Raw genomic sequence first — 27,124 nt, forward strand, 5'->3', positions numbered from 1 at the left:
CACCCAGCCCAGCATATTGTAGCTAAGGCCACAGACTTCCTGTGTGATGCTGGGTAAGTCACAATTGTTCTGTGCTTCAGTCCCTGTTCTCTAAAATGGAGATGATAATATTTTTCGGTTAGTCTTTGTCTGTCTTCCTTTGCACACAGAACTCGCATTAACATCATTTTCGAAATAATCATACGAGGCCAGACTCTGTCACCCTTGATTTGAATGGTGATGACTTACACTGCAAGGGTGACAGAACTGGGCTGTTAATAATAAAGTAGCTCTCCATCTTTCTCCTCTTCCCAATTAGTGGCCTTCGGCTGCTGCTGCTAAAATGACAACAGCTGTGGCTTTTTCTTTATATTTAGTGGAAACCTGCCAGAAAATCTGGCCAATTCCAATTATTTTTTACTGTAAACCACACCAGCTCCCAAATGAAGGGCCTAGTTCTGAAGCGGCTCTGAACATGAAACTCTTGGGGACTTAATCTGCCTCAGATATTTCTCTGGTGCTTATAGGCATCAGCCAGTCAGGAAGAAAGCGTAAACTTGGGAGGCTAACAGATGAAGTGCTTTAGAAACAGGTTCAAAATCCTGCTGACTTTCCCCAGGGTACTCACCGTGTTTGTCTGCGGCACCACCCTCATAGATAGCAGACACTACTATTTTTCCAATTGGGGAATCAATGCCTCCCTCTACTGCAAGATCTAATGGTCCTTCCTATTAAAGAAAACGTTTTAGTTCAGAATATGCTGCAGACAGATAGCACAATCAGTAGGGGCCTGATCCTTCCACCCTTACAGTGAATAGGACTATACACATAATAGTTGCAGGATCAGGTCCGTGGTGTATTCTGTGGTAGTATCAGTGATCAAGGTTTTAATAAGTGCTCAGTGATTTTGAGTGTCTCATTCTTCGAGTGGGCACTTTGAGTCATATAGGAAAGGCTTGATTTTTAGCATCTTTGGAAACTCAGGCCTCTTTAAGGTGTCTGAAGTTCAGCACCCAAAATCACTTAATCCCTTTTGATAATCTTGGTCAGCATCAAACTAGTTAATATAAGATAATGGACATAATTCTTCCATGTTATTTCAATCAAAGAGGTCCACGAATGACCACTGTTATGCTGAAATGGTGAAATAACAGTAATAAAACAAAACAATGTCACATTATTGAAATAAAAATGTATGATTCATTACAATTTGAACATGCTTTTAGCAAAAGAAGAAAATCAGGAAAAAAATAGTTTGTCTTTTTAGAGAGTTTGAACTGTGCAAGTTACCTAGATTGACTTAAAATCTAGTGTTACAACTAAATAATCAACAAATTCAGATTTATTTTTGTTAGCATTAAATACTGTGGTGACTTTTTACATGAAGTGTAAAAAACATGAAGTTTTGAAGTGGGAAGAAGAGGTAGCTGGGAGAAGGAGATGCAAACCTGCAGTGATTCATAGATTTTATAGTATGCCAACCCCACTGCTATCTAAGGGCATGACTATACCACACAATTAATTCAACTTAGGTTGAGCGCAATAATTCAATTGGCTGTTCATGTCCATACTCTAGTCCTTCTATTGGTGGTGCACGTCACCAAGAGTGCTTGCACTGACTGACATGGGGCATTGTGGGGCACTGACAGCTGGAGCCCCGCCATCAAAGGCAGCATCAATGTAACTACATCGACCTAAGCGCTACGCCTCTCGTGGAGTTATTAGGTTGGCATAGCAGGTGAGTTAAATTGGTGGGAGGAACATTGTAGTGTAGAGACTTAGAGAGTCAGGTCGACGTAAGCTTCCTTATGTCGATCTAATTCTAGTGTAGACTGGGCCTAAGATCCTATAATTACATTGTCTAGACGTTACCATTAGTTTCCTTAACTCTTATTCAGTAGACATTAATGTTTTTCCTGATTCAGAATTCGTCTGGTGTGAACTGTAAAGTGGGGGCACAGGAATGGGAGTGTGGCTTGAGGAATTTGAGTTTTCAACCTCCTTATGGCCCTGATTCAGCAAGGAACATCCTTCAGCATGCACCTAATTATAAGCACAAGTGTAGTTCCAAGGAAATGGAACTAGTCGTGCTTAAAATTAGGCACACACTTAAGCAACTTACCAAACTGGGGTCCATGCTTTTGGTTAGCTCAGAAATAAAAGTTTCAGAGGCTTCTAAGGCCTGGTCTACACTAGGACTTTAATTCGAATTTAGCAGCGTTAATTCGAATTAACCGTGCACCCGTCCACACCAGGAAGCCATTTAATTTGACCTAGAGGGCTCTTTAGTTCGAATTCGGTACTCCACCCCGACGAGGGGAGTAGCGCTAAATTCGACATGGCTATGTCGAATTAGGCTAGGTGTGGATGCAAATCGAACTTAGTAGCTCCGGGAGCTATCCCACAGTGCACCACTGTGTTGACGCTCTGGACAGCAGTCCGAGCTCAGATGTTCTGATCAGCCATACAGGAAAAGCCCCGGGAAAATTTGAATTCCTTTTCCTGTCTGGCCAGTTTGAATCTCAATTCCTGGTTGGACATCGTGGCGAGCTCAGCAGCACTGGCAGCGATGCAGAGCTCTCCAGCAGAGGAATCCATGCAATCTCAGAGTAGAAAGAGGGCCCCAGCATGGACTGACCGGGAAGTCTTGGATCTGATCGCTGTGTGGGGCGATGAGTCTGTGCTTTCGGAGCTGCGCTCCAAAAAACGGAATGCAAAGACCTACGAGAAGGTCTCCAAAGCCATGGCACTCAGAAGATATAGCCGGGATGCAACGCAGTGCCGCGTGAAAATCAAGGACCTGAGACAAGGCTACCAAAAAATCAAAGCGGCAAACGGACGCTCCGGAGCCCAGCCCCAGACATGCCGCTTCTACGAGGCACTGCATGCCATTCTCGGTGGGTCTGCCACCACTGCCCCACCAGTGACCGTGGACTCTGAGGATGGGATAGTGTCGAGGGGCAGTTCCTCGGCGATGTTCGCCGATGGGGAAGATGAGGAAGGGTTTGTGGAGGACGAGGCAGGCGACAGCGCTTACAATACTGCTTTCCCCGACAGCCAGGATCTCTTCATCACCCTCACAGAGATCCCCTACCAACCCTCCCCGGCCGTTAACCCGGACTCTGAATCAGGGGAAGGATCAGTCGGTAAGTGCTATAAACATGTAAACATTTATTTTTTAAAAAACAGGAATAAAAACTATATGAAAAGAAGGTCAATGCATATAGGGATCGAACAGAAATCCTCTTGGGACAGTTCCACGAAGCTCTCGTAGAGGTATCTAGCTTGGAGACGGATAGAGAGCTCTTTAATGTTTTTAAGGAGGTAAACACTAATAGGAACTGCTTGATCATGGGGGACTTTAACTTCCCGGATATAGATTGGGAAACAAATGCTAGTAATAATAATAGGGCTCAGCTTTTCCTAGACGTGATAGCTGATGAATTCCTTCATCAAGTGGTTGCTGAACCGACGAGGGGGGACGCCATTTTAGATCTGATTTTGGTGAGTAACGAGGACCTTGTTGAGGAAATAGTTGTAGGGGACAACCTTGGCTCGAGTGATCATGAGCTAATTCGTTTCAAAATAAATGAGAGGATAATCAATATTGCATCTGAGACTAGGGTTTACGATTTCAAAAGGGCTAACTTTACTAAATTAAGGCGACTAGTTAGGGAAGTGGACTGGACTAAGATATTTAGGGATCTAAAGGCAGATGACGCCTGGGGCTACTTCAGGTTAAAGTTGCAGGAGTTGTCAGAGGCATGTATCCCGAGAAAGGGAAAACGGCTCGTAGGTAGCAGTTTTAGACCGAGCTGGATGAGCAAGCGTCTTAGAGGGGTCATTAAGAAAAAACAGAAAGCGTACCAGGAGTGGAAAATGGGAGGGATCAGCAAAGAAACCTACCTTATTGAGGTCAGAGGGTGTAGGGAAGCAGTGAGAAAGGCAAAGCGACGGGTGGAGATGGACCTAGCGAAGGGGATTAAAACCAATAGCAAAAGGTTTTTTAGCCATATAAGTAGGAAGAAAACCAGGAAAGAAGAAGTGGGACCGCTTAAAACTTTAAACGGAGTGGAGATTAGGGATAATCTGGGAATGGCACAATATCTGAATGAATATTTTGCCTCGGTCTTTACTGAGGCTAATGAAGGGCTAAGGAATAGTGATAGAGGGACCGATGGGAATGAAGATATGGGGGTAGACATTACGGTATCTGAGGTGGAAGCCAAACTTGAACAGCTTAACGGAAGTAAATCGGGGGGCCCGGATAATCTTCATCCTAGAATATTAAGGGAATTGGCGAGTGATATTGCTAGCCCGTTAGCGATGATTTTTAATAAATCTCTAAATTCGGGGATTGTACCATTTGACTGGAGATTAGCTAATGTAGTTCCTATATTCAAGAAGGGGAAAAAAAGTGACCCGGGTAACTACAGGCCTGTTAGTTTAACATCTGTAGTATGCAAAATCATGGAAAAAATTTTAAGAGAGAGAGTGGTTAAGGAGCATGAGGCCAATGGCAACTGGGATAGTTTACAGCATGGATTTACGAAAGGTAGATCGTGCCAAACCAACCTGATCTCCTTCTTTGAGAAAGTAACAGATTTTTTAGACAAGGGAAATGCGGTGGATCTAATATATCTGGATTTCAGTAAGGCGTTTGATACGGTACCGCATGAGGAATTACTGGTTAAATTGGAAAAGATGGGGATCGAAATGAAAATCCAGAGGTGGATAAGGAGCTGGTTAAAGGGGAGACTGCAGAGGGTAGTATTGAAGGGGGAACTGTCGGGTTGGAGGGGGGTTACCAGTGGAGTTCCTCCAGGTTATCCGATTTTGGGTCCGATTTTATTCAATCTATTTATTGCTGACCTGGGTACCAAGAGTAGGAGTGGGCTGATAAAGTTTGCGGATGACACCAAGTTGGGAGGTATTGCCAATTCGGAAAAGGATCGGGATATCCTCCAGGGAGATTTGGATGACCTTGTAAACTGGAGTATTATTAACAGGATGAAATTCAATAGTGAGAAGTGTAAGGTTATGCATTTAGGGATGACTAACAAGAATTTTAGTTATAAGCTGGGGACGCACCAGTTGGAAGTAACGGAGGAGGAGAAGGACCTAGGAGTCCTGGTTGATCGTAGGATGACTATGAGTAGGCAATGTGATGTGGCCGTTAAAAAAGCTAATGCGGTCTTGGGATGCATTAGGCGAGGAATTTCTAGTAGGGATAAGGAGGTGCTAGTCCCGTTATATAAGGCGTTGGTGAGACCTCATCTGGAGTATTGTGTGCAGTTTTGGTCTCCCATGTTTAAGAAGGATGAATTCAAACTGGAACGGGTACAAAGAAGGGCCACTAGAATGATCCGAGGAATGGAAGGCCTGTCGTATGAAAGGAGACTTGAGGAGCTCGGTTTGTTTTCCTTAACCAAAAGAAGGATAAGAGGAGATATGATTGCACTCTTTAAATATATCAGAGGGATAAATACCAGGGAAGGAGAGGAATTATTTCAGCTCAGTGCTAATGTGGACACGAGGACAAACGGATATAAATGGTCAGTCAGGAAATTTAGGTTTGAAATTAGACGAAGGTTTCTAACCATCAGGGGAGTGCAATACTGGAACAGCCTACCGAGGGAAACAGTGGGGGCAAAGGACCTCCATGACTTTAAGATTAAGCTAGATAAATTTATGGAGGAGATGGTATGATAGGATACCGGGCTTAGTCAATAGGTCAAAAGTGCCACACTGGTAAATAGTACAATGGGTCAATGATATGATATTCTTAACCTTTTTCCAGAGGGTATGGCTGGAGAGTCTTGCCCGCATGCTCGGGGTTCAGCTGACCGCCATATTTGGGGTCGGGAAGGAATTTTCCTCCAGGGTAGATTGGCAGTGGCCCTGGAGGTTTTTCGCCTTCCTCCGAAGCATGGGGCAGGGGTCGCTTGCTAAAGGAGTGGGTGGATCGGTTTATGTGGCCTGCATCTTGCAGGAGGTCAGACTAGATGATCATAATGGTCCCTTCTGATCTTGAATTCTACGATTCTATGATTCTATGATTCTAGGTACTCGAAAAGCCTCCGCAGGAGGTTCCTGGGGAGAGGTGCCTTATTGGGTGCTCCGTGGAAGCACACTCTTCCGCGCCAGGCCATCCTGAGGTATAGTGGGAGCATTGCCTCGACCAGCATGGCAGCATAGGGCCCTGGTCTGTGCAGGGATTCACGCAGCATGCGCTCTCTGTTTCTCCTGGTGACCCGCCTCAGGGTGATCTCGCTCGGCGACTGCTGCATCTAATTAGGGGAATTACTTTAATGTTACTATTGTGAATGCTTGACTTTTCCTTTGCATAACAATGACCGTCGTTTAACACCCACGTGGTGGAGGCTGCAGAGGAAAAGCATACAGGGATCTTTCCCGGGGACAGCCGCGAGGGGCTGGAACAGGGTCAGACTTTATGCTTTCCAGATTGCCTGCAGCAGGAGGGCACTGCTATCCATTAACTGTTAAGCAGCCTAAAGTTTACGGCTTACCAGGCCTGGCTGCTACACGGATTCTGCTGTCCTGCCCCGCTTGTCCGATCTCCAGTGCAAGACCCCAGGCAATGAAAGCAAATGCCGAAAATTCAAACTTGTCCTGAGAGCACATGAGATTAGGTGCCCTGTATGGTCTTGTTCACAGAAACTGAGTAGACTGTGTTCAGTGTTCGCAAACATGTATCTTTGCAAGGAAATCACTTCCTTTTTCCCATCACACAGCTGCGGCTCTTTCCCGAACTGCCCCGGCATCCCCCTCACAGAGGCTGGCGCAGATTAGGCGGCGAAAGAAAAAGACTTGGGACGAGATGTTCGCTGAACTGATGGCCTGCTCCAGAGCCGAGGCGGCACAGCAGAGCCAGTGGAGGGAGACCCTCTCTCAGCAGCAGCGCTCACACAGCGAACGGGAGGACAGGTGGCGGCAGGAAGACCAGCAGGCGACTCAAACGCTGCTTGGACTAATGAGGGAGCAAATGGACACGCTCCGGCGCCTTGTGGATGTTCTGCAGGACCACAGGCAGGAGCAGAGAGCCCCCCTGAACTGTATCTGCAACCGCCCTCCCCCGCCACAAAGTCCTGTCCCCCCCTCACCCAAAATCACAAGAAGGAGGAGCGCTAGGGGCCGTGAAAACTGTCACTCCACCCCAGCAGAGCGCTCATGTACCAAACAGCTCTCATTCCCTAAAGTATGAGAATTGCTTCCCTTCCTGGCTCACCCGATCCCAAATCCCAGTTTCATCCCCCAATTGTGTACTTGAGTATTAAAAATAGTTTGCTGTTCATTACTGTTTCCGTCATGTTTCTTTGCAGAAGACTTTGTGTGAAAGGGGGGGAGGGGTTTGTTAATTGCATAGGACAGCCACCATTAACAGGGTACAGACATGGGGGCAGGATCAACAGCAGGTCACACACAGAGTGCAGTCACTAGGCACCCGGGTCACTGTGGGAGGTGTCTGCTGCCCCAGGTCAGTCTGGGAGGTGTATGCTGCCCCAGGGTCCGAGCGCCTGGCATCCACAAATGGCAAGGCAGGCTGCCCGTACCATGCCCTTCCACCCTAGCCATGAACCTCTCCGATGCCCTGAGCCCCAGCCAGAGCCATCATCCCCCTACACCTACTCACCCTTCCCACACACCCCTCACCCCTTCCTGCAAACCCACCCCTTCCTGCACACCCTCCTGTAACCGTCCTCCCCCCAGAGACCGCTGTAGGAGCAGGAGCCTGTCAGTCCTCGAGTGTAGAAGCGGTCTGTACATCACTGCACACCGTACCCACCACAGTCTGCGTCCCTGTTGGAACCCTTTAACGCGAATTCGTTAGTAAAGAAAACTTTGTGAATTAAAGATGTTACAATAAATTTATTTTTAAATGTCTGTTGGAAGGGGGGAAACCTGGGGAACGGGGTATGTAACCGCTGAAAAAAGTGAATAGTAAGTGAAACAGGGGCAGGTTCAGCTTCTCTGTAAAGAGACTGGACAGTCATAGGTTACCCTGCTCTCTCAGGAACCTAGCTTTCAAAGCCTCCCGGATGCACAGCGCTTCCCGCTGGGCTCTTCTAATCGCACGGGTGTCTGGCTGAGCGTAATCAGCAGCCAGGCGATTTGCCTCAACCTCCCATCCCGCCATAAAGGTCTCCCCCTTGCTCTCACAGAGATTGTGGAGCACACAGCAAGCTGCAATAACAATGGGGATATTGGTTTCACTGAGATCCGAGCGAGTCAGTAAGCTCCTCCATCTCCCCTTGAGACGTCCGAAAGCACACTCCACCACCATTCTGCACTTGCTCAGCCGGTAGTTGAAGAGCTCCTTGTCACTGTCCAGGGCGCCTGTATAGGGCTTCATGAGCCAGGGCATTAGCGAGTAGGCTGGGTCCCCGAGGATCACTGTAGGCATCTCCAACACTTATATGGTGGTCCGGGAAGAAACTACCTTCCTGCAGGTGTCTAAACAGACCAGAGTTCCTGAAAACACGCGCGTCATGAACCTTGCCCGGCCACCCGATGTAGATGTTGGTAAAACGTCCCCTATGGTCCACCAGTGCTTGCAGCACCATTGAAAAGTAGCCCTTTCAGTTAATATACTGGCTGGCCTGGTGGGCCGGTCCCAGGATAGGGATGTGAGTGCCATCTATAGCCCCACCGCAGTTTGGGAATCCCATCGCGGCGAAGCCATCTATGACGACCTGGACGTTTCCCAGGGTCACCACCTTTGAGAGCAGTAGGTCAACGATTGCGTGGGCTACTTGCATCACAGCAACCCCCACGGTAGATTTGCCCACGCCAAAGTGGTTCGCTACTGACCAGTAGCTGTCTGGCGTTGCAAGTTTCCAGAGGGCTATGGCCATTCGCTTCTGCACAGTCAGGGCTGCTCGCATCCGGGTGTCCTGGTGCTTCAAGGCAGGGGCCAGCAAGTCACACAGTTCAAGGAAAGTGCCCTTACGCATCCTGAAGTTTCGCAGCCACTGTGATTCATCCCAGACCTGCAGCACTATGCGGTCCCACCAGTCCGTGCTTGTTTCCCGGGCCCAGAATCGCCGTCCCATAGCATGAACGTGACCCATTGCCACCATGATCTCCGCGGCGCGGGATCCCGTGCTTTGTGAGAGGTTTGTGCCACTCTGACACTTCATGTCCTCACCGCGCTGCCAGAGCCTCCTTGCCCGATTTCTCAGCAGCTGACTGTGGAAGAGGTGGACGATAAGGTGCGAGGAGTTGACAACGGCCATAAGTGCAGCGGTGATCGCAGCGGGCTCCATGCTCGCAGTGCTGTGGCGTCCGCGCTGTCACTGACCAGAAAAGTGCGGTAACAGATTTCTCGCCGGCGCTTTCAGGGAGAGAGGGCGGGAGTGACGGTTGAATGACAACAGTTACCCAAAACCGCCCTCGACACATTTTTCCCCCAGCAGGCATTGGGGGCTCTACCCAGCATTCCAATGGGAAGCGGGGACTGCGGGAACTGTGGGATAGCTGCCCAGAATGCACCACTTCCAATGTCGACGCTTGTCCCATTAGTGTGGACTCACAAAGTCGAATTAGTGTCCTTAGTGTGGATACACAAATTCGAATTCATAAGGTCGAATCCACAAATTCGACCTAAGTTAAATCGAACTATTCTTATAGTGTAGACATACCCTGAGTCACTTAGATGCGTAAGTCCCATTTTCAAAACTCACTCACTTTTGAAAATGTTCTCCCTAGTGTTAGCATGAGGGAGCTGGAATCAGTACTGACTGCTTTCTAACTTGTCATTTGTACACACCGTTCCTTTGTGTATTACACAAGATTGGTTTTAGCATTGTTTTCATAGGTACATGTCTCCAATAGTAAGTGTGCTGCTTTGTGATCACTTTGTGACCACTGTTCGCTCTTTCCACTCAGGTCTTCTCATTTCACGATCTGGGTGCATGAAGATGGGCTAGGGAAACATACCAACTCTGTGTTAGCATCTGGATTAGTCACAGGGCTTGACTCTGCAAGGTGGTGAGCAGCAACTTTGTGGTGAGTACACTCAGAATTGGATGTACTGGGCAGAATTGGGCCCTTAATAAAGACTAGGCTTGTAGGGGTTCCCTGACCTGTGTGTGGGCTTTGTTCTGTATACCCCTCTGAGTCCTAGGGGTTTGGGAGAAACATGAAAACATAATGCTATTGAAGAAGTCATGAGGAGTGGGGAGAGCTAGCAGGGAGCAGGTGCAGGAGGAGGTTGCGGTGGGGAAGCACTAGTGTTTCCCTCCCTTCACCACCCAAATCTCCTGTCATTTGTCGGAGGGGAATCCCAATGCTGTGATGGACAGGAGAATCAGCAAGGGTACACAGTAACAATATAATCATGTGCCCCACGTACTCTGAAAAATCAAGAGCTCACCAGATCCACAAAATGTCTCAACCCAATTACAGGGGTTACCTTTTTAATACGTAACAGCCGCACATCTTTTCCCATGATCTGATCTGCTGAAAACTATCAAAAGGACACATCAGTTAGTCATTTCCACCTTTACAAAGCAGCTGCATGAAATCATTCAGATGAAGCATATAGTTTACAAGGGAAGGTGTGCACCTCTTCTAAATCAGAGTTATGGGAAGAACAGAATGCTAGTCCATTGAGGACAATCTGCTTCCTTAGCAGAACTACCTCTGGTCTCAAAGGGAGTTCTACAGGCACATCACAACAGGGCCGCCCAGAGGATTCTGGGGTCCCAGGGTCTTCGGCGGCGGGGGGCCCCTGCTTCGGTGGTAAGTCGGCGGCGGGGGGTCCTTCCATTCTGGGACCCGCCACCAAAGTGCCCCAAAGACTCACGGCGGGGACCCCCCCTCTGCCGAACTACCGCCGAAGCGGGACCCGCTGCCGAAGTGCAGCCCCCACCGTGGGTCTTCGGGGCACTTCGGCGGCGGGTCCCGGAACGGAAGGGCCCCCCACCGCCGAATTACCGCCGAAGACCCGGCTGCACTCCGGCAGCGGGTCCCGCTTCGGCGGTAATTCGACGGCAGGGGGTCCTTCTATCCCAGAGAGGAAGGACCCCCCGCCAGCGAAGACCGGGAGCGAAGAAGCTCCGGGGGCCCGGGCCCCGCGAGAGTTTTCTGGAGCCCCCGGAGAGAGTGAAGGACCCCGCTCCAGGGGCCCCGAAAAACTCTCATGGGGGCCCCTGCTGGGCCCAGGGCAAATTGCCCCACTTGCCCCCCTCCCCCCCGGGGCGGCCCTGCATCACAAACCAAGGATAGTATGTAACCCTATGTTTCCTCACATCATTTAATCTTAACCTCTGTGGCATAATTAAATCTTCTCCTTACCATTGTATAGGGGTCAAAATCTTCCACATACTTCTGGAAGCCCTGAAAATAAATAATTGTTTAGTTATATTCAGATCACACACACAAAATTCCACCAAAATTACTAGTGAGAAAACTACTCTAAACTACAAAAGATGGTTAGAACATAACATGGAGAAAGACATGCAGGTATCTGATATTCCTCCTGACATAGATATTTAATATCCTTATTATAGGATGTTAGTCCAGGTGGGTGAGGTAATATCTTTTTGCACACACAGTTATTACTGGGGAATTTCATGCACTGGATGAGGTACACCACATGTTGTGCTAATTTTTGGTTTTATGTGCATGATACATTGGTGGGGATGGTATTAAAGTATGGAAGAAGATGCTGTGGGATTGGAGATGGGTCTGATTCTGGGTTTGTTTATGTTGGATGTGGTGGTGGAGTGAGTTATATTGAGATGGGTTTATTTTAAATTTTTAGGGGATCCGCTGCCTTTTTAGCTTTCAGGCCCAAGCCCATTACCTTAAGCACAGCATTAGGGGGGTAAGAAACATGTGTGGGCACGTGGTTGTTTGTGATTATCTCATCTAAAGAAGGTGAGACATTCTTTGGGGTATCCTGGGAGCTGCTGGGTGAGCAGCGTGGGTAGGGTTTTGAGGTTTATGAAAGTTTGGCATTAATTCTGTTTGTTGCTGTATTAATAACTTTTGCAGCTTTGAGAGCCTTGCATGTGCACCCAGCTCTGGCAGTGGCAACACTTCTGTGGCCACTTTAAGCTGCCGTAATTTGGGGCTATGGACACTTGGGGATAGAAAGATCGATTGTGGGAGTCTGGGTCCTTCAATCATTGACACGGTAGGTGAAGGGATACTAGGCACACGCCAGGGGTGCCATGCTTAATATCAGTCTCATTGGTCTGGCTTGGCCTCTCCATCTACCCTCAGACTCAGTCTCTGTTTCACTGAATACAGGTGACAGAGTCTCTTGTCTAGCAGAAGCAAAGGTTTCTCCACCTTTTGTTAACAAGAGGAGCGCTATGTTGTGCCCATTGTCTTCTTGGCTGCTCTTAAATGCCCAAGTTGCAGCAGTAACTAAAAGTGCTTTTGTCCATCTGAATCTGCCAAAGCAATTGTGATCTTTCCTCTGGGGCATGGACTTTACCCGAGTCTTACAGGCCTTTTTCACCCCCACCGTGAATTACTGCAGTGCGCTATGCTCAGGGCTGCATCTGAAGAATACTCCAGTCTCAGCTACTGCGACTGCTCTCTTGTTTAGCAGTGCTTCTCACACACAGCCCATGGCACCAGTGCTTCTCACTCTGCAATTCCAGCACTTGACTCTGCTCCCACTGCTCTAAGAGAGTTAGCCCTTCAGACCCTGTCCATTATTATACCTTTTCCCTGACAGGATGATGCGTAGGGGTTCAAGACCCCTTTTGGTGAACGGGCTATGGGGAGGTCTTGATAAATCTTTTAGTTAACAATTAGTCAGCTCACTCAGTACTAACCATGTTCAATTAAAATCTTAGGAGATAAAATCCTGACCCCACTGAAGTCAATGGGAGATTTGCCATAGATTTCAATGCAGCTAGGATTTCACCCTTAAAATTGTATTCATGCACCTAGACAGCATGTTAGATGCTAGATAAATTTAACATTATGATTATATTTTAATTATTATTGTAAATTTTACAATGAAAATGGAAAACAAACTGATCCAGGTGAACAACTGATTTTAAATAGTTGATTTATGTATCTGATTTTAGGAGGTAACGTTGGTCTAGGCAACCATAGTGTTGGAGCAAACACCCTTGAGCAAGGAATTCTAATTTGGTCAGAACCACTGCTTCATTATGTAACCGAGGTCAAGTCACTTGACCTTCCATAGTCAAAGGTCAACCTCATGAAAACCAGATGTTGCCCCTGAAGAAAAATGTCTTGGGAAAATATATTTTAAACAACAGCATAAATAAGTAGGTAGATAGATACCTTCAAACAAAAGAGAACACAATCTGGATCCAATAAGCACACAAATGCCATACATTCTTTGAAATATATTAATTTTTTCCAGGAAAAATGGCACCACAGTCATTTACAGTGTATTCAGTGCTCTAAACACTGCACATTCAGGAGAGGGCTAATATTTCAGTCACGTGGCAAAACCAGATGAAAAAGCAGCAAAGAATCCTGTGGCACCTTATAGACTAACAGACGTTTTGCAGCATGAGCTTTCGTGGGTGAATACCCACTTCTTCAGATGCAAGTCATAGATTTGCCATAGATTTCAATGCAAAAGATGAAAAAGAAACCAAAGGCCCAATCTTGCCCTCAGGTTACAGGAGTGCCTCTCTGGGGAAGAGGCTCATCACCTCTCATGGGACTAGAAGGTAGAGTGAATAAAGCATGGATTTTTTTGGTTCATAGGCAATTCCAAAAAAACTATTTTAAAAGTTTTGTTTTGGGTCAACTGAAACAGACATTTTTCAAAAATTCTAGGTCAGCTGAAAAGTCAAAAATACCTCAAGTCAAAACAAAATGCTTCATTCAAAACCAATTGTTTCAATTTCAGGCATTTTGACCAAAAAAAGAGAGAAAAGGAGGAGTAGATTCACAAGATTGCTGGATAAGGAGGAGGTGGTGGTGGTGCCTTCTTTATAGGCCTGGCAATTGGGGCACTCACCTCAGATGTGGGACACCTGGGTTCAATTCTCCTCCTCCCCCTACACCTGTGCCTCCCACAGCCTAGGTGAATCCCTTAACCACCAGCCTGTAGAATTATTCTCACTCTCTTTGCCTAGCCCATTGACTATCCACTGCTATTCACAGTCGCAATTTATAATCATTCATTCCCACCACTCACATTTGCTGAATCTAATCCTCCTTTCTTTTCATCAAAATGTCTGAAAATCAAAATGAAAAGTTTCACTTCAACGTTACTAAGTTGGACTTTTTTTGGTTCTCTCAAAACTATTCTGCAAACTTGACACAATTTGCAAATAGCTGTGATGACCCAAAACTGCATTTCTCAGTGAATAAATTATTAGTCCAAAAATGCTGCCCAGCTCTACTGTAGGGTAGGTGGTCAAAGTCTGTTCATTTACTAACCACGCAACCCCACTTTGGGTTCTTGGGACTGAATGCATGTCACTGTGAACAGAATGACTCCAGTAATGCTGTATATTTGGTAGCCCAAGCAGCCATTTGCATAGACTTTCTAGATGAAGCATAAGGTTAAAAGTTGCAAACCAATGGGAGTTGGCCACTGAAATCCCATCCTACATATTTAGCAGCAACCAAGCAATTTAAAAAAACAACAAATAAATAAAAAAACCCAAAACAACCAGGGAGAACTAAAATGAAGTAAAAATAAATGAGTAGGTTTTCTGAATATGCTAATGTTATACAAGCAGAATATATCATCATTCAGAAGCAGAATCCCACTTTTTGTTGTCTGAGACCAATCCAGTATTTCTTGCTCATCCAAAACTGTATTTTTACAAGTAGATCTTTGCAACCTTGTGGAGCCCCACTCAAGTCACTGGTGCTCTGCATGGCTGCAGAGGTCCATCCATATGGATCCAATTGCAGGATCTGGGCCAATGTTTCACGTGTTACTAATCTGATGATCAGAGAATCTTAAAAATCACAAGGGAAAATACTAATGATTAAAACATGTTCACCCCCAAAGAATATGCTGTTTAATTCTAATTCATTCTCCATTTTTCTAGTCAATATCATATCTGGAGAGGAGTAATAAAACAGAAAAGGGCATGATTGTCCTGCTGGCTGTGTGGACTGAAGGGATTTGTCACATTTCACAGCTATTCAAATTGTTTATTAATTTGAGAGCACTTACAAAAATACAGCAGCTCTGAATCTAATGCATACAATACTAAGTCTCCATTTATCTGAGAATATATTATGTATAGCGTAAAATTTTCCATAATCAATAATTTTTAGTTTCCCGATATCTAGTATATTGCATTGAAACTGGATTGTTCTTTAAAAAAAAATCTATTAAACCCTTCACTTTTTAAAAAAGCCCATGTTAAAATAAAATGTCATGAAAGGCACAAAACTAATAAAATCAGAGAAAACAGTTATGATTTGGTCTTCACTGCTGGCTCTGAATTCAAACAATTGCACGGTCATGCTCTACTGATGTTCCATAGAACATGGTAACGAATCCAATATAACTGGCAATAGTAAAGGTGCTTTGTACATGACCTGTCACATTTAACAGCAAAGAATTTTTTTTCCCCTCATGTTAAGCAATGACCAGGGATTATTTCATCATGGTGAAATGTGACCAAGCTGTACTACACCATGCAATAGCTTTCCAAGGGAACCTCATCACTTGGTTTATTTGAAACTGGACAGAAGCACTAGAAGTAGTATCATGGGGACCAATCCTGTATTGGAAAAGGGTTTGACTAGATGATTTAACAGCTCTTTTCTATCTCCAGTTCCTGTGATTTCAGTTAAAAAAAACTCGTCAATCAATAATAATGCTATACCAGTTAGCTATTTGCTCTGGAAAATAATACACCTATTACAACAGATGGCACAACAAGCAGAGTGCGAAACAAAGAGAAACAACCAGCACTGATCAGACAATTGATTTTTTTTTTTATATTCTGACCTTGGTTATAGATGCCCAACTACCCTAAAACTAGCAGTGAGTACATGAGTAGCTGAAGAGAGAATTTGTCCTATGGTATCTACTCTCTTCTTATTCCCTATATTTAGCGTCTGTTTAGGTGAACACATGCACACATTGAAAGATTATAAAGACTAATAGTTTCCATGCATTAGGGCAGTAGTGCATCTTTGGTCTGAAAAGTTGGTCAACAAAAAAGAAGAGAGAAAAAGACACGGTTATCATTTATGAACAGTCAAAACAAAAAAAGTACCACACAAATGAAGAGGGAAAGTGTTATTTTACTTGTTTTTTGTTAGATCTAAATGATGAATTGTAAACCACCATCCTTTTAAACATCTCTTGTGGCTGCAAAAAATAAAAGAATTAAAAAAAAAAAAGAAAGAAAAGTGCCAAAGCAGACATTAATTTTTTCCCTGTAAATAAAAATCAACCAACCTATCTAATTTCTCTTCATCCTTGTTACTTATAAAGGGCCTGGTTCACTCTGAGATTTAGTAGTACTAATTCCATTGAGTACTTTCAATGGGGAGTAATCATGGAGTCAAGTATTACTGAATGTGAGTAGAGGGAGAAAGAATCAGGCCCTAGATAATTAATGCACATTTCTATTTAATGAGATTTCTTAAAATCATTTTATCAGGCTTCATTTCACCCCTCAATTTTCAACGCGAGCTCTGCTCAGTCTGTTATACAATTCCCACTCAAGTCAATGGAAACTTTAATGCAAAAAACTTGGCCAATGTTTTGAAAACGTATGGATGAATGACAACAGAGTTATTTTAAGATTCCTCTTTCCCATCAGGCTACTCCCCATCTTGCAGGGTGAATTCCACTGAATAACAGAGAATTCTTCTAAGGAATGGGTAAGCTATAAGGACATCAGGATTTGGTCCTGGATGGGGGCATTCTTCAAATGTCTCTGCTTGATAAATTAGTTCAATTTGATTGTGGAATTCTGAGATCTGTTTTGGAGGAATAGTTCTGTTGAATAAGGATCAAATGCTACTCATTTAACTTAAATGAGAGTCCCATTGACTTGCTTGGGATTATTCACAGGAACAAGTCAAGCCTCCATTTGATTGTCTAGCAGCACTTTCAAAGTATTGGTTAGTAACACTTACATGAGATTCAACCTCCTAATTTTTAGGGTCTATCTGACTCCAATGTGCACAAAAATGTAAACACAAATTTTCATGCTAAATATGTGCTTTTTCATACATTAAGAATTCTCAAACTAGGATGAGGTCCATCTTTCCACGTTGGTTTTCTCATCGTACCTGTTGTGTTTTTTCAGAGAATCATAGAAATGTAGGGCTGGAAGGGACCTCGAGAAGTCATTAAGTTCAGCGCCTTGCATTGTGCCAGGACCAAGTAAACCTAGACCATCTCTGACAGATATTTTTCCAACTTTTTATTAAAATCTTCCAATGATGGGGACTCCATGACCTTGCTTGGAAGCCAATTCCAGAGCTTACCTACTTTACAAAGATTTTCCTAACATCTAACCTCAATCTCCTTGCTGCAGATTAAGCCCATTATTTCTTATCTTACCTTCAGTGGACATGGAGAAAAATTGATCACTGTCTTCTTTATAACAGGCCTTAATATTTTGGAAGACTCTTATCGGGTCGTCCCCCGAGTCTTCTTTTTTCAAGACTCAACATGCCCAGATTTTTAACATTTCCTCATAAACCTTTTATTATTTTTGTCGCTCTCCTCTGAACTCCTTCCAAATTGTCCACATCTTCCCTAAATTGTGGTGCCCAGACTTGGACACAGTACTCCAGCTGGGGCCTCACCAGCATCGAGTAGAGTTGGACAATTACCTCAGGTGTCTTATATACAACACTCCTGTTAATACACCCCAGAATCATATTAGCCTTTTTTTGCAGCTGCAGCACATTGATGACTCATATTCAGTTTGTGGTCCACTATAACCCCCAGGTACCTTTTCAGCAGTACTACCACCTAGACAGTTATTCCTCATTTTGAAGCTGTGCATTCGAGTTTTCCTTACTAAGTGAAGTACTTTGCACTTGTCTTTATTGAAATTCATCTTGTTGAATTCAGCCCAATTCTCCAATTTGTCAATGTCATTTTGAATTTTAAACCTGCTCTCCAAAGTGCTTGCAACTCCACCTAGCTTGGTGTCATCTGCACATTTTATAAGCATACTCTCTACTCCATTATCCAAGTCAATAATGAAAATAGTGAATAGTACCAGACTCAGGACTGACACCTGCGGGATCCCATTAGATACACCCTCCCAATTTGACATCAAGCTATTGCAACTACTCTTGGAGAACGGTCTTTCAAGCAGTTGTGCACCCACTTTATAGTAATTTCATCTAGACCACATTTCCTTAGTTTGCTTAGGAGAATGTCACACAGAACTCTGTCAACAGCCTTATTAAAATCAAGGTATATCTCATCTACTGCTTCCCCCGATTCACTAGGTCAGTAAGCCTATCAACGAAGGAAATTAAGTTGACAAATCCATACTGACTATTCCTTGTAACCCTATTATCCTCCAGGTGCTTACAAATGGATAGTTTAATAATTTGCTCCAGTATCTTTCCAGTTATTGAGGTTAGGCTGACTGGTCCATAATTCCCTGGGTCCTCCTCCTTTCCCTTTTTAAAGACAGGTATTATGTTTGCCCCTCTCCAGTCTTCTGGGACTTCTCTCATCCTCCACGAGTCCTATAACAGGGTTCAAAAAAGAACTGGATAAATTCATGGAGGCTAGGTCCATCAGTGGCTATTAGCCAGGATTGGCAGGGATGGTGTCCCTAGCCTCTGTTTGCTAGAAGCTGGGAATAAGCAACAGGGAATGGATCACTTGATGATTACCTGTTCATTCCCTCTGGGGCTCCTGGCATTGGCCACTGTCAGAAGACAGGATACTGGGCTAGAAGAACCTTTGGTCTGGCCCTGTATGGGTGTTCTTATGTTCTTAAAGATAACTACTAATGGCGCCGAGACTGTTTTACCTATTTCCTTAAATACTCTATGATAAATTTCATCAGGCTCTGATGACTTGAATATATCTAACTTATTTAAATATTCTTTAACTTTCCCTATTTTGGCTTGCATTCCTTCTCCATGGTTGTCTAAATTAATTGTGTTGAGAATCTGGTCATCATTAACCTTTTCAGTGAAGACTGAGGCAAACTACGCATTAAGCATTTCAGCTTTTTTGATGTCATGAATTATTAGTGCTCCTTCCCCCATTAAATAGAGGACTTACATTTTCCTTCATCTTTCTCTTGCTCCTAATGTATTTAAAGAAACTATACTTTACTATATTTTCCTGAACCCAATACAATCCTGAATAGATTTTGTTATCCTCAGACTACTACCTGCATGCTAATAAAATAGATATGCTACAGTTTGGAATAATTTCATACTGAGTATCACATTAAATTGATAAAGACTGTGATAAAACAATGAAAAAAATCTACCCAATTAGGGGAAGAGATTGGGGTCTTCTTTTAAGAACTTTCCAAGCACAGGCTAACTGAAGGCGTTATACATTTCTAAATTCAGAAGGTGTATAAGTTTATTGTCCCTGTCTAGGCAGCTTTTCAACGAGATTGAAAATAAACATGGCCACTTAGGAAAATGTTCATTCATTTTCAGCATTAGTGTTGTGGGCAAAACCAGGGCACCAACATCAGTGCAGCTGAGCAACTGAGGTGGTGAAAGACACCTACATGCTTTAGTGTAGGCTGTGTAAAGGCTAACAGCCAAGGATCTGCTTCACTCCCATCGACTTCAGAAGTGCAGAATCAAGCCTCAAATCCTGAAAACTGGAGCAAAACTCAAGTAATAAATCTTTCCTTCAGGAAAACTGTGTTAAACCACAGGGGATTTGAAGGTAGGACTCATTAGCACTAACAAACGCATCAGAGCTTTCTAATAATTGTAACAGACCTGGCCTGCAGCTCCCTTCAAAGATGAGGTTTTGCCTTTGGAAATCCCCACATCCCCAGCACTATTTCATTGCAGCGATACACCAAGTTATCTGTGCCAAACTGTGTGCAGCTCCTCCATGAGTTGCTGCTGTATTCTCTATAGCACAGCACAAGCAGAGCATTCCCTCTGCATTTGGCCATATATAGGCACTCTCAGGGTTTAACTTCACATGTATTTCTCCACCCCAAAATTGAATGTATCTGTACTTGAGTAGATGGAAGACTTGGGTTTACTGGGCTGAATCCAATTAATATGAAAGATACGGCTACACTGCACTAAAGACCTGTGGCACTGCTGTGGCTGGCTTGGATCAGCTGACTTGGGCTCATGGGGCTCAGGCTACGAGGCTTAAAACTTGCTGTGTAGATGTTAGGGCTCGAGCCCAGGCTCGGAAACCAGCCTGAGCCCAAACGTCTACAATGCAATTTGTAGCCTCCAAGCCCAAGCCCAAGTCAATTGACCTTGGTGCTGCAGGTTTTTTTATAGTAGTGTAGACACAGCTGAAGACTTAAATAAGAATCGATAGAGAGACCACTTCTTCTGCTTGGAAGACTTCTTATTATTTTCTTGCCCCCGTTGGGCAGCCTAGCTAATAGTTTGCTTGACTAAAATCCAACCCTCTTTTTGACTGTCAGAACACAATTCAATGAATTCCTCAAAAATCAGTCTCCAATGACTGATAAACACAACTTTTTACCATATATAGAAACAAGGTGGGAGGAACTATGTAGGTTGTTTGTACCAGATACAGAATCAGGACAGGAGTATCTTTACAGGTCATGTGCAAGGAAAGGCATTAACAAAGGAAAACTATTTTGCCTTTGGTGATTTCACATATTAAATTGAAGAAGCTACTGAATTACTCCTATTTCTAAACATTTACATAAATCAGAAATGATGACAAACATTATTCCCTCTATGAGAAACAAATTTATTTTTAGACTTTTCAGGAGAGATCCTGTATAAACTCTGTCTGTTAAGCATGCGGTAGCCTGCATTTTTCCTGGGTAATAAAAAAAACTGTTCCGTCTTGTTTATATTATTTAAATATTAAACCCCAGTTCACAATGTACTGCGACCTTACCTGCGGACAGTACAAACAAGCATAAAAGACTAAGTGACAGTAGGAAGCTAGAAAGTGGAATTACAAATATAATTTACAAAGTAATTTGCTTTGATAATCATGTCAGAAGAATATTTTCTCCCCATATCCATGAATTCCCAACTAATAATATAAAGCAATTTGGCAATAAAGGAGATTGACACCTGCAACATTATAATAGCCTTGTGATTTGGAAAACATGTGTACATGCATAACAAGTAATGACAAGGTTCCTTCTGAGGGAGAATCTAGTTTCCAATTTTTCAAGGAGTGGCTACAGTATACATGAAATATGTTGAACTTAGATCAGTGGTGCTTTTGCAAACAGACAGTTTTACAATGCATCTCACACTTTTTTTCCAGATGTTAAATTATATTAACTCTGGATTATCATTTTGGTCTTTTTTTCTGAGCAATTTCAAATTGCTTGGGATGCTGGTAAATTATTGAATTATTAGTTATTCCACACATTGCAAACTAAAATGAAATTTCCATGTATACAATTGAATGGAATATCTATATTCACAGTCTTTTTACCATTACATAATTATGGTCCTGCCACTTGATGCATGGGCAGGAATTAATATTTATCTTGTAAAAATCAGCTCTCTTATGCACATAGTGGCTTGAGAACGTGTATAACATAGCAGTTCTGGACTGCGTGTTTTTGATAAAAATGATCATTAAACAGCTACTGTATCTGTTTTAATTGTAGTGTTGAAAACAGAGGAACAAGAATCACTACATTATTAAAGCAGAACGTTCTGAATATTTTAATAAATGGCAATTACGGATAATATGCAAGTTAATTTTTAGAGTTCAGAATTCATAACACAACCCTGTAATTCAAGAATTTTAAGTGCCAATGTGATTTATTTTTCATCATAAAGGAGGCTTTCTACTGATCTCAATGGGGATTGGATCAAGGCCTATCATACTAGCATCACTCATGAGATAATAGGCAAAATTGCAATAAAACTATACATATAAAATGATGGGGTCTAAATTAGCTGTTACCACTCAAGAAAAAGATCTTGGAGTCATTGTGGATAATTCTCTGAAAACATCCACTCAATGTGCAGCAGCAGTCAAAAAAGCAAACAGAATGATGGGAATCATTAAGAAAGGGATAGACAGAAAATATCATATTGCCTCTATATAAATCCATGGTATGCCCACACCTTGAATATTATGTGCAGATCTGGTCACCCCATCTCAAAAAAAGATATATTAAAATTGGAAAAGTTTCAGAAAAGGGCAACACAAATGATTAGGGATATGGAACAGCTACCGTATGAGGAGAGATTAATAAGACTGGGACTTTTCAGCCTGGAAAAGAGACAACTAATGGGGGGATATGATAGAGGTCTATAAAATCATGACTGGTGTGGAGAAAGTAAATAAGGACGTGTTATTTACTGCTTCCCATAACACAAAAACTAGGGGTCACCAAATGAAATTAATATGCAGCAGGTTTAAAACAAACAAAAGTAAGTATTTTTTCACACAATACACAGGCAACCTGTGGAACTCTTTGCCAGAGGATGTTGTGAAGGCCAAGACTATAACAAGGTTCAGAAAAGAACTAGATAAGTTCATGGAGGAAAGGTCCATCAATGGCTATTAGCCAGGATGGCAGGGATGGTGTCCCTGACCTCTGTTTGCCAGAAGCTGGGAAATGGGCAACCAGGGATGGTTCACTTGAGGATTACCTGTTCTGTTCATTCCCTCTGGGGCACCTGGCATTGGCTGCTGTTGGAAGACAGGATACTGGGTAGATGGACCTTTGGGCTGACCCAGTATGGCCGTTCTTATGCATCCATTTAAGAAATTTAGTCAATATGATTGTTCTCATGAATAATTGCCAGTAATGGTCGCAGCTCTGGGCCATCGATTCTTACTCAGACAGAACTTCCATTGACTTAAATGGTAGTTTTTCCAGATTAGAGACTTCAAGATTGAGTCCTTACTTCCCAAATTACTCATGATCTCTTCTGCTCTCAAAACGCCAAACCTTGTAGTCCCTAACACAACAAAATTCCAGGCACCACTGCAAGATTTAGCCCAGACACTTTTAGTCTAAGATTTTGGTCAGAGCACAATACATCTTTATATACACTGGAAACAGATGTGAAAAAGAATCTACTTGTGTAACACTTAACAGGACAACCACAACACCAGTCTACTATATGGTCCAATTTAATATTAACAATGTACATCTTTTCCTTGGGAAGGGAATAATTTGAAATGTGTATAAATCATATAACTTTTGTTTCCTTGTAAAGGCAAAAATTAACATTGGCAATCTTGCCACTTATGGCAAATTGGACTTTTTGAATGAATACAAAAATGATGAAATCAAAACAATGTATGAAATAAAAATATAAACCCCCCCTCCAAACTCCTTGCTGTGAGAAAGAGTGACTGTTATTCACAAAGCCACACTGAGACCTTTAACACTTACCATCTGATTATTCAGAACAATTCAACGTGGTTTATGGTTAGGAGAACACAAGGACAAACTTTGAACCTTTAAAGACAATTCAACAAGAAAGATTCCTACAACTTTACCACACTCAATGAAGAATATTAGAAAAGGCTTACCAGGGCCTCCAGTTTGATTGTTGGCCTGACCATAAAATTAGGATCAGGATGCAGCATGACTGGCTTAGAGACTATATGTACCACTGGCTGACGCTGGGTAGGTGGGCTTGGAGCAAATTGCTATCAGGGTTCAATTTAAGAAAATTACAGATAATGCAATTTGTGCAAACCAATCATATTGCAGGAGCACCACAATATACATCATTTCATTGCTAAGATCTTATTGCCACTAGTATAACAAAAAGCTGTCAGAAGTATTTTATTAACTGATCTATAATGATAATAAGACAAAACATAATGTAATTCCCGGTAGATCTAAATAATGACTTCTTTTCTTTAAACCATTACTTCAGAGGGATGATGGAAAATTTTATCCCTGCATTTGGCACTTATCCCATAGAGGCAGTGAACTGATTTAAGAGCTAAAGAAGTAATGTTAAAACAATGAATGTAATGAGACAGCGAACCTGAATTGGAATTGTGATACTGTTAAAGATATACTGCAGTCAGGTGGCTAAACTGATCTTCTAAAGTGAAATTCACCAGGTCTGTAATTTATTATTATTATTCCATTAGAAACGTATTAAAAATCACTCATCTTGGGCTAAGATCAAGAGTTAGTCACAGTATTAGTCCCTTTACTCTATGAAATACAGTAGATACTCTGAGGAATTTCAGAGTTAATCATCTGACATGTACAAATTAGGTGCCTGATCCTACACTCCTTACTCAGGCAAAACTCCCACTGACGTCAATGAGAGTCTTGTCTGAATAAAGAGTTCAGGACTGAGCCCTATGGGTTTAGATTCTGACTCAGTTCCAGCACTCCAGTTGACATTTCTCATAGGAAACATGATGTATTCCAGATATCATGCATGTAGTACAAGCTGTTACTATGGAAATGATTGGAATAATTTCCAGTAAATTGGTTACACAATCCCATTTTTACAGCAAAAAGGAGTATTTTTTAGAATTTAGAGAAAAGTTTTGGAGTCAGGTCTTTGAAAATCACCAGGGAATTCCCTGGAGTGGCGTAGTGTTTACCCACACAAAATCTATTGCTAACATTGATTAAATGATCTCAGAAGAATCTGAGGGTTCATAGTGATCAACTCTCTGAAGTTACTCTGGATCAGGATAATATCTCCAGAAGTCTCACTTACTTCCAGAAACCTGGCTCTACAGAGTGGCCTAGTGGAAGAAACTTGGATCTGGCCAGTCTGGAATCAAAACCAATATGAGCTGTTTTCAGGCAAATGGGTGTTCTGAAAAATAGCTCTCTATCACACTCGCTTAGGAATATGAGTAGCTGTATGAACCATCACTATTTTGGAGGGACCAAAGTGAATTTCTTTTTCCTTTATTTCTTTTTCTTTATTTCCTTTCTATGACAAACTAGTGGTGTTTTCACATTTGAAGACATCAAGGGGATATGAAGAGATACTGGTCTGATACTTGGAACCACAAGTTGCTTATCACTGATAGACCTTTCCCAAATATAGGAATCTTGGAATATCTCTGGTGCTAGCTTACAGACTCTTAAAATGACTTTAAAATATTCGCTATGCAAGTCCCTTTCACATCTTCAAAAATGTCCATTTTTTACAGCTTACCAGGAAATGAGTCTGAAGTTTTAGATTAGTTATCATGGAATAAAAACTACCTGAGGACTTTTAAACCAATAATGAACTTCCCCATTATCCATTTCAGGATTAAGTGTTGCCTGAGCCTTGTGTTGGCCCTCTGCACAGGAGTGAATGTCATCCCTTGTGAGAAAATGAACATGACAGGTGTACTGAACTTTGTGAAACAGTCTAATCTAGTGGTGGGCAATTTGCCCATCAGGGTCATCCTCTGGCAGGCCACCTGACGAATGGCGAACCACGGCCACAAAACTACGGAGCTACGGGCGGCTGTGCAAATGTCAAACTGTCCGGCGGCCCGCCAGTGAATTACCCTGATGGTCTGCGTGCGGCCCGCGGACCACAGGTTGCCCACCACTGGTCTAATCTAATAGCCATAGTATAGAGAAACTATTTTCCAATCAAATAAGTTCCTGATATCCATTAAACTATGATCACTGTTAAACTCAATTTCATATGTTTACAAAATACTATAGTTTCATATGTGGTTTCCTTCTTTAAAGGCACACCTTCCTGAAGCATCTTTTTGTAGTTTGTTCTTATTCTACACACAGGCGACAAATCTAGCCCTGGCCAGTGCAGCATTGGGAAGTGGGGATGTAGACTGGTATATTCCCTATCGGACAAGTGGGATTGACGAAAGGTGGAATGGCCATCTCAAGAAGGAGGTAAAAATTACCGCTTCTCTAAACAAGGAACCATGTGTATCCGAACATCTGCCAGCTGGCACGTGCTTCTGTGGGTGGCATATGCATTAACCCACCTAGTGGACAAGATACACCCATAACCCTCAGATCATGCTTCCTGCAGATATATTATAAGGGCCAATGCATCAGCTTGGTCTTCTCCCATCTCACTCCTGTGCATAAAAGAGGGATCCTGTCCTGCTGTCCCACAGGAAGGTGAAAAGGTTCTCCATTGTCTTTTTCCTTTCTACACATTCTCCACACCAGTGCTATACAGTGCATGGGTAAGCCCATAACAACCTTTAAGAAATGGACTCCAAAGACTTTTCCCTATATGCCAGTCTATCAAACTGGACACATACTTTTTCAAGTGTTATTTTCTAGATGCAGTGTATATGTTTCTATTGTATCATGGAACATAAAGGGGGAATCAACAGACCCATGTTATGGTAGCAGTTTGTGATGTTTGTGAATTTATTATAGGAAGAAATTTAAAAATAGCTTCTACTAACATAATACTTGCATTCTACTGGAAATTGGGGGCTACACCCTTTCTTAGCACACATCTCTCTTCTAATATGACCCAATGTCTACATACACTTTCAGTAAAACAATCGAAGACTGCTTATATTGGGCTATATTTTTCAGCTGTGATGCTATCCCAAACTGCATTTAAAGTACATAGGATTGTAACTATGTTGTATGTTTCCCTGACAGAAACACAAATACACAGTACACAGAAAAAATATTGTACATGCAACATGCATGCTTCAAGCTTATATTTCTGAGACTGTTGAAATGTGAAGACTCATTGTTGAGAAAGTCTTTTATATTCTTAGAGCTTAGCACTGCTAATTGGTACTTGAAGGGCGATATTACCCAGCATCTTGTAAATGCAATGATTGCCTTACACACCAGAATCCAAAGATATGATGGCCATTTTTCAAGGGGGGAAATCATATCCTGCACCCATCTGAAATCATCCCCTTTTAAAATTCCTTGACACTAGCATTACATTGAAAGTTCATTAAAAAACCCTATATTAATTATTAAAAGTTTATGACATACCAGTGGATTGCTTGATGCAGATGATATTTTGCCAACATGAGAAGTGTTTCGTAAACCCTAAACAATAATAGCTTCATTACTGCATATCTACTAAT

General features: G+C 42.8%; 1 protein-coding gene across 4 annotated transcripts in view; it reads right to left on the reverse strand.

The window, feature by feature from the left end:
- The window catches only part of USH1C (USH1 protein network component harmonin), a 123,481-nt gene that overhangs the window by 9,631 nt on the left and 86,726 nt on the right, over positions 1–27,124 (reverse strand). For all 4 annotated transcript variants that reach the window (XM_045012324.1, XM_045012323.1, XM_045012322.1 and 1 more), the window contains exons 16-18: positions 11,299–11,340; positions 10,415–10,468; positions 608–707 (exon numbers count right to left, since the gene is read on the reverse strand). In XM_045012324.1, coding sequence (XP_044868259.1) covers positions 608–707; positions 10,415–10,468; positions 11,299–11,340 — 196 coding nt within the window. The remainder of the gene's footprint in view (positions 1–607; positions 708–10,414; positions 10,469–11,298; positions 11,341–27,124) is intronic.

This window comes from Mauremys mutica, chromosome 4 (genome assembly GCF_020497125.1).
Source record: "Mauremys mutica isolate MM-2020 ecotype Southern chromosome 4, ASM2049712v1, whole genome shotgun sequence".
NCBI classification, from domain to species: domain Eukaryota; kingdom Metazoa; phylum Chordata; order Testudines; family Geoemydidae; genus Mauremys; species Mauremys mutica.